General features: G+C 38.4%; 1 protein-coding gene across 1 annotated transcript; it reads left to right on the forward strand.

Annotated features, from left to right (window-relative positions):
• Positions 1 to 220: 220 nt before the first annotated feature.
• Positions 221 to 14,053, forward strand: wfs1b (Wolfram syndrome 1b (wolframin)). Its single transcript, XM_055178445.2, has 8 exons — positions 221 to 393; positions 4,279 to 4,506; positions 8,686 to 8,762; positions 8,843 to 8,987; positions 9,071 to 9,244; positions 10,109 to 10,186; positions 10,270 to 10,433; positions 11,482 to 14,053. Exons 1-8 carry the CDS (start codon positions 384 to 386, stop codon positions 13,318 to 13,320), a joined length of 2,715 nt encoding a protein of 904 aa, XP_055034420.2. The 5' UTR covers positions 221 to 383; the 3' UTR covers positions 13,321 to 14,053.
• Positions 14,054 to 15,356: the final 1,303 nt, after the last annotated feature.

Consider the following 15,356-nt stretch of genomic DNA (forward strand, 5'->3'; position numbering starts at 1 on the left):
TAAAGTAGGTAAAATAAAACAGAACAAATCAAATCACACAGCGGTTTAAATGTATTGTATAATTATGTGCTACAACATGATAAAAGTTAATCCAGGAAAATGACAAACAAAAAGTTCATTTACTGAAATGTTTTCAGTGGATTTTATTTTAAGTCTTTTATTTTGAAATCCACCACCGGAAGTTTAATACGACAATGTCAACATTCCTGTCCATTGAGAGGCGGAGGCAGCATCTGGACGGGCCTCGCTCTTTCTGTCAGCTGTGTGTACACATCACTCTACATTCACTTACTTTACTAAACTAATGCGTGGAGCTTAAACAGACTGAACTATCACAGTATCTGCTGACAGCTTTATTACATTCACTCATGATGAAGTGATGGATGACTTCAGGTAAGAGTAATACAAAAAAACAATGTGCTCAACTCGTTGTAGGTTTTATTTCTGTATGCATTTTTGTTATTATCATGTCTGTGAGCGCTTCGAGATCCGTGTAAATTTAAAAGTAACTTATTTGTTTATTTTATCGATAGACCCTCATTAACAATTGTTTGGCGCTGTTTATAACATTAACGATCGTTTGTGTGCGTTTAACTTTACTTTCTGTTCTGTTGGTCACCAGTGAAGGTGACACGATCATTGTATGAGAGAATGACAACTCAGCTTCATTTGCCTCCATGACTTTTGTACAGCCATGACCAACAGTATTATAGTCATTGTTTTCACAATAATAAAATCTGTCATTTCAATAGTTTTCATAGGGAAGTGGGTTTTATGCCACGCGAGATACCAATGGCTCTAGTGTTCTAAGAACTACGACAGCTTTAAGCACAGTAAAATACATTTAAATAATTGATGTCCTTCAAACTCTGTTCAAAGCTTTTATAATCTTTTTGTCTCTTGTCATTGTGTAGTGTAAATGGCCGTTCACATTATAATGATAACTATTAAAAATATAGTTTTAAAAATCGTTTTACATTAAAGCGAATAACGGAGTTCAATCTATTCTTCAAGTGCACGCGCATTTATACAACGGTATACTTTTGAGAGACATTGTATAAAATAACCCAAACTTTTTGTTTTCAACAATTTAAACATTTTATTTGAAAAACTTTCATTTTAAAAATTCTAATGCATTCTGAGTCCCTTTTTTAGGGCCCCTTGATTGAGAAGCAGTGTTTTCGTGCAGTGCTTCCCAATACTGGTCCTAGAGTCCCCCCTGACAGAGGGTTTTGGATTTCTCCTTATTTAAAAAAACAGATTAGACTTATCAGCCTACTTCAAAAATGGTAAACGTGTCTACCAAAAAAGCTGATGAGTTAAATCAGGTGTGTTAAATAAGGAGACATCTAAAACTTTCTGGGAGGGGGCCTCGAGGATCAGGATTGGGAAGCACTGTTTTAGTGCATGGGTTTTCAAACTCCATGATGGCAGGGACCCCCACATATGATAAACCTTTAGCCTTAACCTTAACCCTTTCCTAAAATATATATACATTTATCCATGTTATGTAGAAAGAAACATTTAAACTGTGTTAGATAAATAGTTATAAGGGTGGTTTTCCAGGCAGGGTTTAGATTTAGCCAGGACTAGGCTTTAGTTAAAGGGTATTTAAAGGGACAGTAAGTAGGGTTTTAAGTGTTTTATTAATCAAAATCAATGTCTTTATTTATAAATTTGTCCTCGTTTGTGTCAAATCAGATCCGACTTTTCTTTGTAAGCTTAGAATTTCTTCTCTTTACTTACATTAAACGGGTAAATCCAAGGAGGCTTCCATGTCGTTCCGCCATACCGATAAACTATAATAGCAGAGAGGGACAAAAAGCACTAGCCCACCAACGCGTTATCATTCCGAACACGCGAACTAGCTGAAACGGACAAGGAGATCAGTGAGTACATAACGGCTACTGTAGTTGCAACACGCATTTGGAAAAGCGAGGCGCTAGAGAGCACTATTCGTTTGAATGCAAAATACAATTTCAGCATTTTAGATGGGGGGAAAATCCTACTTATTGTCCCTTTGAAGCGTAACTAACCCCTAAACCAACTTTTTTTAGTTAATGATCTGTAAGAATGGGGCTTTTATAGTGCTGTTCATTGATTTTAGTAACTTTTTTGACATTTGGATATAAAGTGTTTTAATACTACAATATATGGTGTAATAAATGGAGTGCTGCCCTCTTTAAGTTGAATGGTGGCTACTGCAATTGAATTTTCCTATTGGATGTTGGGTCCAAAAAATACCTTGTGACGTAAGCAGGTTCAAGCGCACCACGCTCCTTGTTACGATCTCACCACACACTTTGTACGAGCGAAGTTGTCCCCTCTATCTCCGTTGGGATCTGCCCACTTTTCTTGCATTTTTCAAATATTAATAAAGAATATTTTGAATGATTTTTATTTAACGAGTGTTGCTTTTTTAATGCAATTTATAATTGACTCCGACTAATGATTTTAGATTGATAAGGACTTCCTACTGACCAAATGCCGTAGTACACGCACAAGCTGTGCACGAAACAAAGAACCGCAGCCTTGCGATTCAAAATCGAATTCAGACACCATTTTTAATGGGACACGCGATTTAATCGTTACACCCCTAGTTAAGACACCAATACTAGTCTGGTACTAGGTTTAAGCCATGTCGGGGAAACCTCATAGTGATATATATAAATACAGCAAATTTTTTATAAACTTTAATAATTGGCTGCACAGTTGCCTTTAACTGTTTTTGCTTTGTCTTTTTTATTTTAGAACCTTCCTAGATCCCAGTTTGAAAACCCTTGTTTTAGTGGATATACACTATGGACAAAAGTATCATGATGCACCAACAGGGACTTTAATGACATTTTCTACAAGATTTTGCAGCATTTCTGTTGAAATCTGTGCCTATTTATTCTCTAACACATTTATACACACCAACACCCTCCACCAAACTTCACAGTTGGCACAGTGCAGTCAGGTAATGTTCCCCTGGCATCCGCCAGACCCAGACTCTTCCATCTAACTGCCAGAGAGAGAAGCGTGATTTGTCACTTTACAGTCTAGTGATGGTGTGCTTTACACCGCTCCATCCGACACTTGGCATTAGACTTGGGGATGTTTGGCTTGTATGCAGCTGCTCTGCCATAGAAACCCATTCTATTAAGCTCCCGCCGCACAACTCTTGTGCTTACATTAATGCCAGTGGAAGTCTTTAACTGAGGAATTTTTATGATTTTTACCCACCATGTGCCTTAGCAGTCTTTGACCCCATTTAGTCACTTAACGTGGTCTTCTGCTTCATGGCTGTTGTCCCTAAATGCTTCCACTTTCCAAAAATACCTCTTATAGTTTAGCAGTAAATATACAGCTGGGATGAAATTTTACGAACTTATTGCAAAAGTGGCACCCTATTACAGTAACTGATTGACCTTTTATTACAGTTTAACCTTTTAAGAGAAAAAAAACAGCTTATTCAATAATGGAAACATACATAACCAAGAGAGCACTATTCAGGGTTCCCACGGGTCCTTGAAATCCTTGAACGTTTGTGCATCTGTGGAAAAAAATTTAAGGCCCTAAGAAGTTTTTGAAAATATACATAGAAACAGGTCATCCAAAGTGCTTGAATCTATTTTATGCAAGAAGTTTTCTGGAAAAAAATCCATATCATTCCCTGTGTAGTTTAGGATAATATCATAAAAATTCTAGACTCTTTAAGCACACATGCTAAACTGTTCGCTTTAAATGCTTATATCTTCTGTATGCGAATGTTGATTCATACCAAAATGCTTTTTTGCATAGTTGTGTTTGACACATGAAAACTTCTCGGGTTACGTATGTAACTGTTCTTCCCTTAGAAAGGAATGAAACGCTGCGTCTCCCCTGCCATACTTCCTGCGTCCCTAAAACGCCGTCTTTGGCAATATTTCAGATAGCAATATACTTCCTGGCTCTAGCGTCACCCTGTCTTTGTCGTTAAGCCTCACCATTGGTTGAATTTGATATTCACAATCACATTCAGACACACTTACGCCTGGAGCCGTCCCCAAAGTGTCACCGCAGTGACGCAGCGCGAGTTTCCTCGAAAGAGAACTGTAACAATGTATCTTAAAAGGTAACACGATGTAACCTTGCTCTCACTTGAAGTGTGTCTCCACATTTAGTCCTTGATATTGAGGGTATTGGACCTGGAAAGTCCTTGAAAGGTCCTTCAATTTTAAGTTAACTAAGGTGTGGGAACCCTGACCATTGTTTTTGTTACATTATATCTGTTTTTTTTCTTTATTCATTACTTAGAAATGGACACTCCCCTTGAATCTCCAGTGTCCCAAGCATCTTCTGTTCCTGCGGCTTTCTCTGCATCCGGGCACGCGGTTCATCCCTCTACTTCTTCAGGGGTTAGTCCCGCCCCTTCAGTAATGACTCCGCCCCCACACCTTGCTTCTCAAACGGGTCGATCCCAGCTGAATGCAGCCAGCAATTCCCATAATGTCTTCTCAGGACAGTCATCTTTTACCCCTCAAGGTAAATATAAAATCAACTAATGCTGATCCTGAGGGTATGAGACACAAAATATTAAACTCAGTGATTCTTTCACCTGGTTATGGAAAGCTAGACACTGGTATTCCCTCAGTTCTGATGAGTCATTGTTTTGACTTAGTTCAGATCTCCTATTACACCGGCACAAACACATGGCTTTGTAGTAAATAATTAAATACAAAAACTATCAGAGATCTTACTATCAGAGAGTATTTATATGTGACCCTGTCTTTGAAATCCTGGCTAAAGTCTCAATCTATATTTTTTAAGATTAGGAGCCTCATAGTTTGATTATAATCTTTGACATGATGACCTTAATAATCAATTTTTAAAGATTTCAGGGTTATATTTTCACAGAATGGTCTTTACATTATGTAGGGTGATTATTAGGGGTGACCCCGAATGGTCGAAGATTCGATGCATCGATAGGAGAAGCCTGATTCGACTACCAATATCACAGTCGAATCGTCGCAGATGTGTTATGAAATGAGGATCATTCAATTTTGTTCGTATATGGGTGCACACATTATCTGATTTCACATATAACAGCTTTCAACCAGAATATTAATATACAGCATATTATTATAATGCTGCAAATAATATGTAAAGTAGCAGCTTTTAATAAATATTTTTAAAATCAGTTATCCAACAACCCCTGTGACGGGGCTACACGTCCATAAGAGGTTCCTATGTTAATAAACCATTGCCTCTTTGTTTCTACATTTAAAAGACAAAGCTGGCAATTCTGGCTATACTTTCATTCTTTTAAAAATTTCTTTATTTTATTTTATTTATAAATCACTCAGGGTTATCTGATTTATCTATTTGGCTTGTGTTTTGTTTCCGTGCTCTTCATGCATTTTGCACATATTTGTTCTGCACTTTGTTACTTCTGACCTTATTTTAGTAAAAAAAGTATTTATTACAAACGTAAATTCTGATCTAATTTAAGTCTGTACATTTTGGATTATTTTTCGTTGTATCGATGTTGCGTTATTGCGTGCTGGTCATGCTTCCGCATGCAATTTAGCCGAACGGACTAGGTGTTCTGCGTCTCATATTTAGGAGTTCATCAAACTAAACATTAAAAAACTGATGTTTTTCGACGGGTATAAGTTTTAAAATTTATTTAAAGCAGAGTGTTTATCTTGTCAAAAGTGAAACTACAAAACAAGTATAAGCCGTTTCTTTAAGTTTCGGTGATGACACGTCTGTCTTTCTTGTGATTTAATATTATGGTCGCTGTTCACTTTAAAATGATAGCAAAGAGATTCCTGAAATAAATAATATAAGAATCATCCGGTCTTTCTGTATCTAAAATGAATACAGAGAGGATCGAAGTCAAAGCAAGCAAGCAGGTGTTTTTGTGCTAAATAAGAACGCGTAGTGTCTATAAAATCATTAATTTCACTGTTTTTCTTGTTATAAATTAACGTTTAATGAATTGTATATAAAGCTTAGTTTTTATCATTTACAGAAACAATCACAAATTATTTGTCATTTCTCATTTGTCGTTTTTTTTGTCATGACGGCTTTGACGCGCTAAATCTCCAAATTAAATAAAAACACTGAATTGTAGCCGAGGTTTCCAAGGCAGGATCACCTTTGTTGTTTTTTTTAGGTTTAGTTTTCAAAATGTTTTTGTGTGTGATGTTCTGTAGATCGTGGCTTTAAAATGTTATGAGGAAAAATTAAACAAATGTTGCCATACATTTAACCTTAAAATATATATATATATATAAATGCATCGTCAGTTTTGTCTTTGGTCATCACTTGAAAGACAGTTTTGGTCACTTTATCAGAAAGTTGTTTGAGTGTGCTGCTTGTGAAAGAAAATTAAAGTTACTCATTTGTACCTGGTCTGACCCCCTCCCAACCCATGCAGACAAACGATTCGACTATCGGTCGACTATGGAAAGATTCGACAATTCTGATTCGAATATGTAAATCCTTAGTCGAGGACACCCCTAGTGATTATAATGTAATGGGTTTTCACTGGCAGTGTCACATTTTTCAATGATTTTTTGTTTTTCATTTAGGTATCAGTATCTGATTAAAATCCAGTTTAGATTACTGGTGCTTGCTAATAGGGTGCCGCATGGATGACGTATTTTTATAGGCCAACCCGGAAGTTAGTGGGAAAGACCAAAAATATACCAAAAATATAATAAATTTTCCAATAGACTTTTGGATTATTACAAAAAATCAGCTCTGTGTTTAACAAAAGTTTATGACACTGTCTTAAAAGATAATCTTGACAGATGAACACAACTTTTATGAATTTTAAAGTCTAAAAATGCGTTTACCAGTAATGAGAGGCTAACCTTAGGCTACAAGCAAACTACACCACAGTCTCTCGACATCAACGTCATCAACGCCAAGCTTCCGACAGCTCTTTCAAGCTTTATTAAACACATTTAAAAACATGTTTCTTTATAAGGAAATGGATGAATGTGGATGAATGTTTGTTGAAAATTGTGCCCATATTGCATTGTTTTTGAGATCTTCATGCGTGATGATGATTAAAGTCCCTGGCAAAGTTTAACCAAAACCCCATTTAAAAAAACTATTTTGCTTCCAGTTTGGGCCTACAAAAATGCATCATCCCTGTGGCACTCTATGAAGCTTTACTATAGCTTATACTTCGGTTAAAGGTGCAGTGTGTAAATTTTATGGGCATCTAGTGGTGAGGTTATAAATTGCACCCCTCCCTTTAGAAGCACATAGAGAAGCTACGGTGAGATATATCCAGCTGCAGCCCCGCAGCGTCACGATTCAGTGCACACGATCCAGGGCGCTCGTTTCAAGGCGGAAGTTTTAAAATTTTTAATGTAGATAATTAAGTAATGTCACTACATACTTTTTCATATGATATAAAGAAATTACATTTACTTCATGTTCATCATCAGTATCTACTTAAGTATTTGCCACAAAATAAATAAATATTTGCTACTGACAATAAATTGACACAGATTTAAAATTTCCTAAGTAAATGTTTCTGCACCACAAAAAAAAAGAACAGAACGCCATGCCGTTATGTTTTTGCAACTGTCCCTCACTTCCGCGTTTGTCCTTTTTTAATTATTATTATTATTAATGCAATATTCTGAACAGTGAACAGAGTATCAAATTCATATAACAAATATAATGATAGACAAACCACGTTTGTCCTGAAGCGCGTGCTTCGGTGCCGCATCCACTTCCACCTTGAAACGAGCGCAATGGATCATGTGCCCTGAATCGTGCCGCTGCGGGGCTGCAGCTGGATAATATTGGCTACTGAGCCGTCACAGGACAAACATGTCATCTTCTGAGACAACGTAGTGACAAACGTGCTCTATAGAGCAGTATATCCCTTTATACCTTCTGTAGAAATATGATGGCTCAAAATGGCGACTTTCATGTAAGGAGACCTGCAGTGTATGTAGATTAAAACAGCTTATTCTAAGGTAATAAAACAATACCGTTCATTTTGTAAGGTCTTTATACACCACTGATAATATAGTTATGTATATTATATTGCATTGGTGTTAAAATATCCTTCTAAAATTTACACACTGCACCTTTAAGTGATTTGAATAAACCCCTATTCCTAAATTTTAAACTTTGATGGCTCACTGTGGTTACTATAGGCATGCATCATATTTTAAGCTGAAAAGAGGTGTGCTATTAGTTTTTTAAGTGATTACACTTTGTCCCTGTGGTGAAAGAGTAGAAACAAAAACCAAATGATCTTTGGAAATTGGCTGAAATTGGTCTGATTTGGATCAGATACTTACCATCTATCCAGAACATCCTAGTAACTGCAAACATTTTCATTACAATCCCCTGAAAACTACATTATTATTATTTAAATGTGTTTGTTGTCTAAACAGCAAGTACAATTAATTTATCCTTATTAATTTGATTCGTATGTTGTTTGCATGTTCGCAGGCGAGTTAACTTTGTCCAGTAGTTAAAGAGGATATGCCCGAACTTAAGAACATGCAAATAAGGTGGTTCTGGAGATCTGATTTGAAAAACAAATTTTTGTGCAAAGCTTGCAGTGTGACCTACAAACAGGCCCGCTTTGCTTTACCATGATTTATTGTTGTGATAACATACAATGTACAGTAATATGTATTTGTGTGACTGTTTATCTGTTTGATTATTTCATTTCGCCAGGGGAAATCCCGGAGGAGCTGAGCATTGATGAGCTTAAACAGAGAGCTAAAAATGGAGATGCCCGAGCACAGACAGAGGTCTGAATGACACAAATGAAAAGATGTGATTGCTTCGCTCTTTACACCCATTTAAACACTCAAACTCTATTGTTGTTTAGATTGGTAGGTATTACCTGAGACTAGCAGAACATGAAGACGAGGAGATAAACTGTGTCAATGCGGTAACATGGCTGATTCATGCGGCCAAAAACGGCCGAAGAGATGCAGTGAAGCTTTTACAGCGCTGCCTGCATGATAAGAGGGGTAATGCAGATACAAATGCTTATTATATGCTTCTATATACTTGCATTAAGACTGATTGATCTAATAGATTGTGTTGTGAACAGGTATCACCGCTGAGAACAGAGAGGAAGTGCGTTCGCTGGCGTGTGAATCTCGCTTTGAGCGCAGTGTCAGGAAAGCAGCTCTGTTGATGTACTGGAAACTTAATCCAGAGCGCAAGAAAACAATCACTGCTTCTGAACTGCTGGAAAACTTGAGCCAACTCAACAATGAGACTGGTAAAACAACACAAGTTTATTTTTGTCATCTTCTGGTATCAGTAATGTTGATGGACACCGTAGTTCACTCCAAATTGAAAATTATACTCAAAGTTATCCTATAGGTGTATATGACTTCCTTCTTTAAGCTGAACACAATCAATTATATTAAATAATATTGTGGCTTTTCCTATTTGTTTATGGCATTGAATAGTGGCCTGGTTTTATTTTTAAGTCCATCCATAATCAAAGAAAGGAAACCATACAACTCTGGTGGGTTTATATATGTATTTTGAAGCAGAACGAAACAAAAAAAGATTAATAGTTTGACTTTTTGAGTGTATTTAGCGATCAATACATCATGTTTGAATGTAAACATACATATACATCTATAATAGCGAAACACCTGCTCCGCAAACTTGAGAACTGATGTTAACCGTGCTTGCTGGTATGAAGTATTTGTTAATGATTTGTCAGAAATATGGACATATTCTGTGTGCCATTTCATAAATAATCACTTACTACACTTTTAGACAAATCATTTAAAGGGACACTCTACTTTTTTTTGAAGGTAGGCTCATTTTCCGGCTCCCCTGGAGTTGAACGTTTGATTTTTACCGTTTTGGAATCTATTCAGCTAATCTCTGGGTTTTTTAGCACGATGCTAATGGTCTAATCAGATTCAATGGATTGTGCTAAGCTATGCTAAATGTGGTACCGCCAGACCCGGAGATCAGCTGAATGTATTCAAAAACGTTAAAAATCAAACATTTAACTCTAGAGGAGCTAGAAAATTAGCACATTTTCAAAAAAGGTGGCGTGTCCCTTTAAGAGTTCTAAATATCTCCAGAACATTTATTATTCATATGTGTCTTTGACCTCTAGATGGCGCTCCCATCAGCCCTCTCCCAAGCCCAGTACAAAAACAAAGAAAAGTTTTGGAGAGGCTGGTCTCAAGAGATGGTGAGTGCAAATTTTTTTTTATATGTATTTAAAATGTTTCTGAATTTATCATCAACTGAAACTGTGTGTTTATGCTTTGACAGGAACAGATTATGTAGGTGTAGAAGAGTTTGTTGAGAATACTAAGCAGTATGCTCAGGGTATCTCACCAACACTTGCCATGGATGGGGTGTCAGGGGATGATGATGATGACGATGATGATGAAGAGCCAATAAAGAACCCACATGAACTGCCTTTGCATCAGAAGGTATTAATAATTATAAAGGACCAGTCCACTAATATTAACTTGTTTTGTTTTCTTTCATTCATATTTGTAAAGGTATTATAAAGTTAATAGTAAAAGTTTCTGTCCTTACTACATATGGATGTAAATCAAAAGCTAAAGGCTGTCAACATTTAAGTTAATAAATGACTCATGATGAGGCAATTGTTATCATTATCATCATAGTTTCACATTTACATGCGCATTGCGTGCTTTTCCTCACATGAGAGGGTTGTGGGTTTCAATTTGCGCGAGAGAGCTTGTAACACATCTTGGACTCTTGCTCGGACCTGAAGCATGGACTCCTTCTATAATGCGCATGATTCGGAGTCTACCTCGCACATGAGCTTGTAATATGCGCGGCTCTGACATTTCCTTGTACTAGAGAGGTTGTTAGTGTGCAGAGGGTTAAAACCAGCTAGTGTGTTGTTCCCGCTCCCTGGCACGCAGGAAATTTTAGAGCGCCTGGGCTTTTCTGTGCTCGGATTAATGGCATCAGTTTTAAGAAGGTTGCGGACATGACAGTGTTGCCCTTGCTTCTTTTTTTCCCATCAATCGACTTCGTAAATTAGTAAAAAATTAACAAATAAATAAACAAGTAAACTACTGCCCCGCCCCCCGATATTATCATGTATCGCGATTTCACAGGCTGACGATAGGACGATCTTAAAATGGGGCATACCGCCCAACACTAGTCTGCTCTGGACAGTTTGTGTCTCCATTATTTAACACACCTGATTCAAATCATCAGCTCAGTCAAGATCTCCATGAACTAAACAGAGTCTGTCAGATAAGAGAGACATACAAACGGTGCAAAGCAGCGGCACTCCAGGACTGGATTTGAGAACCACCAGCTTAATGGGACTGCTACAGATACAAGTGTTTTAGGAAGCAATAAAAGACAGCTATCGCATCGAGAGCACAATAATAAAGTTTCTAGTTAAAATAAAACAAACAGACTTTGAAACATAATCTATTATATAGTTAAATAAGTAAATTCTGACTAACTAAATACTTTTCTCTTTGCCTACAGGTGTTGAAGTTTCCTCTTCATGCAGTGCTGGAGATTAAAGAAGTCTTGATCGACTGGGCGTCGCGTGCGGGCATGCAGTGGATTAGCGCCCTCATCCCTACTCATCACGTCAACACCCTGATCTTCTTCTTCATCATCTCCAACCTCACCCTGGAGTTCTTCGTCCTTGTCATCCCTCTCATAGTATTCTACCTCTCCTTTGTCTCGATGGTAATCTGTACGCTCAGAGTCTTTCAAAACAGCAAGGCGTGGGAGAACTTTCGAGCATTAACCTCCATGTTGGCTCATTTCGAACCAGGGATAGACCTGGAGCAGGCCGAGTCCAATTTCACGTGGAACCACTTAGAGCCGTACCTCTACTTCCTCATGTCTGCGCTATTTCTCATCGTGTCATTTCCTCTAGCGGACAAGTCCTGGCTGCCATGTTCTGAACTGGCCACAGTTGCAGTCTTCTTCACAGTAAGCAGCTACTTAAGTCTGCGACCGGCGGCGCAGCAGCATGCCAAACTTGCCCTGCTCTCCCAGGTCGCCTCCGCCATTTGCACCTTCACGAATCTTCTGGTGGGAGGCTGGTCGGGTCGTATAGTTGGTGGTGCTTGGTTAAGCATACGCCTTGGTGACTTCTTTGTACTGCACTTGGGAGTGCCTTGCATTTTATATCTATACCTCCTTTACCTTTGCACTCAAATGGCCACAGCAGGTGGCGTCCGTGGCTTCTACTGCGTCCTGCTGCCCTACCTGGTGTGCTTCATCTGGTGCGAGTTGTCCGTCACACTGTTGCAAGAGTCCACAGCGTTGGGATTGATGCGCACGGCTGTGGGTTACCTCCTTTTCTTCTTCGCTTTGCCAGTGTTGTCATTGGCACTAGCAGCTGTATTATTTGTGCAGCTGGTGCAATGGTTCCTCTCCCTGGAACTGACTAAAATGGTCGTAACCGTGTGCGTTTGCGTGCTGCCCGTCCTGCTGCGCTGGTGGACGCGTTTTAGCGTCTCCCCTCTGGCAGTGTTGCGCTCCTTGCGGCGTAGCAGCGTCGTCAAGTTGATCTTTGTGTGGATTTCGGCTCTGGTGCTCTTCAGCTGGTTTTACGTCTACCGTTCGGAGGGAATGAAGGTTTACAACTCCACTCTTACTTGGCAGCAGTACAGCGACCTGTGCGGCCCTCGTGCCTGGAAGGAGCGCAACATGGCGCACGCCCAGATCCTTTGCAGCCACCTCGAGGGCCATCGGGTCACGTGGGAAGGTCGATTTAAGTACGTTCGCGTCACCGAGATCGAGAACGGAGCGCAAGCCGTCATCAACCTACTGCCGGTCTTTATAGCAGACTGGGTCCGCTGTCTGTACGGCGAGGAGTACCCGGCCTGCGACGCAACCCAGACGGGCCCCGCTGAACCACTGTGTCAGCTCAAGGCATTTGCAAATCACAAGTGCCACGTCAAACATTTCGATCATTACAAGTTTGAAGTGACTTTGGGGATGCCGCAGGAAAAAAAGGGGCGTAATGGGACACATGATTTTGACGATGGAACCAAAGACATTGTGCTGCGGGCCAGTCACGAATTTCGGCGCGTTTTACTGGCACTCAGCTCGGGCAGCGTGGTGGAGTTCAGTACGGTACTCGAAGGCAGACTGGGTAGCAAATGGCCGGTGTTCGAGCTCAAAGCGTTGGATTGCAAGACTTGCGCTTCACCGCTTGTACGAATACAGCGGCAGGTCAAGATAGAGCAAGACTGGAGGGTCAGCGCTAGAAGTGCCATGGCGTTTGCCTTCAATTTTCTGTTTCACCCCCTGCTCTCGATTGAGGTGGAGGTCGCCGAAGCTTCTACAGAAGTGTCTGTATGAAACAAAGTACTTTGGCATACACTGCAGTATTAATCTCAATTTTGAAATGCAGAGAGACGGAGCGAGCACATTTACTTAGTTGCTTGATGAAAGCACCATAAAAAGCCAAAGGCGCTGTCGTTTTGTTTTCTGTGTTTCATCCATAACAGTGAACAAATAACTAAGATGGATGTTCAGTAGCTGCTTGAGGAAGCAAACAAAGAGATATCACTACAATCCCAGAACTTTTTCACAAAACTGATTAAATTGTTAATGAATTATATGTCATTTTATGTATATTTTATTAGCATAAAAATGCAAAATCTGATCAATTAGTCTGACTTAAATGCAGTTTCATACACTGGATTTATCAATGATACAGCTGTTATTCGTTTTTTCAAATTTAGTTTATTTTTTTGGATGATAATGTTGACTAGTGCGTGCGTGTGTGTGTGTGTGTTTTATTTGTGCCTTAGATTAACAGATGCGGTTTTCAAAATACAAAATTTAAAGCGTATAGAACAATTTTGCAAGTGCTTTTTTCTGTGAAAATAGAGGTTTTGCTTAGACAAGTCTATAACTAGAAGTTTATATTAAAAAAAATATTTGGGCTGTCAAACATACTGTAATGGTCTATCTAGGCCTAACTAAGGTCTATCTGGCAATAAGATCTATTTGATGAAACTGTGATCTTTGATTGGAAATGATATAATAACTACATTGCACAATATTAAAGATATACTTTATGTACAGATTGAATTTGTCCTGTGTGAAACCAGCTCTACATAATGGGAATTTACCATCATTACATTAGATAATAGTCAATATTGAAGTACCACTTATATTTGATCAGTCCTGTAATGGCAAAGAGAAGCCACCCACATATGACTGCATTTTCTCCATTTACACACATATACTGCCTGTTTTATACACATTTGTCTTTCTGTCCTGCACCAATTTCAGTCTTTATCCTCCCTTATCAGATTTCACTGTCACAACACAACAATATGCAATATATACAGCAGATTGAATACAAGATTTACACAACATTTAAATGCATTTGTATGTGTTCATCTGTGTTGTTCAATTATTCTACTTTTGTAGTAAGTGAAGCTTGCCTTACGCATATATCACTATTATTGTTGTTGCTCATTTTTAGGAGTTTACAAAAGATTGGCATACCGGATATACAATACTGTTTGCAGTGACTGTGATAAGCTGTGGTTGGGAAGATTTGCACATACAGTAGACAAACTTCAATTCAAGAATTGCTAAATACTTTGTTTAACCTTTTTTTTTTAAATATTGGTTTTAGGTCAGTTTGAAAGCATTCAGATGTCTAATTTCACCTGAAGGAGAATAAAACAGATCCTTAAAAGAAACTACTAATTTAGGGACTAAATATATCAAGAATATTATAGAAACACTTTTAAAACATCTAGCAATTGCACAACAAAAACACTTCGTGATCACATGGTGGCATGTTTTCCACAGAGAAAAGTTAAATGGGAAAGTGGATATTTTATGTCTATGGGTTAAACTGTCTACTGTCCATTAGATGGCAGTATAAGTATAAATGTAAGTACTGTACTTGTACTGGTGCATAAAAAGTACATATTAGTACTTTAAGCAGTGGTTCTCAAACTTTTCTGGCGTGCAGCCCCCCCCTGTGTACGGAGCACCTCTTCGTGACCCCCCCCCCCCAAAAAAAAAATGATGACATAAAACTAAACTGTCTAATGTAAACTGAAACAATGTAGTTCTGTTGGTTAGTAGTCGTATTTTTCTGAGATTTAATTACACTGAATTTATGATAAATGAATGTGTTTAATTGACTGGCACTCAGTTTGATAACTGCCTTAAAGGAACACATTGGTAGCAATTTATACATACATGCGTCTAAATGGTACATGTAAGGACCTTTTTAAAGGGTACTGTCACAGTGACAGCTTGGGACATTTTTTGACAGTGTGCATAACCTGCTCCAAAACAAAATATGACAAATGTTGCTTTAGATGAAAACAATTAAATGCTTAACCAAACTTATAAAAGGTTTG

The sequence above is a fragment of the Misgurnus anguillicaudatus genome, chromosome 16, assembly GCF_027580225.2.
Source record: "Misgurnus anguillicaudatus chromosome 16, ASM2758022v2, whole genome shotgun sequence".
Lineage (NCBI taxonomy): Eukaryota > Metazoa > Chordata > Actinopteri > Cypriniformes > Cobitidae > Misgurnus > Misgurnus anguillicaudatus.

Bases quoted from the DNA above. Each gene is read 5' to 3' on its own strand.
- wfs1b (XM_055178445.2), top strand. The intron at 10,187-10,269 runs GTGAGTGCAAAT...ATGCTTTGACAG, and splicing joins GAGGCTGGTCTCAAGAGATG to GAACAGATTATGTAGGTGTA. The intron at 10,434-11,481 runs GTATTAATAATT...CTTTGCCTACAG, and splicing joins AACTGCCTTTGCATCAGAAG to GTGTTGAAGTTTCCTCTTCA.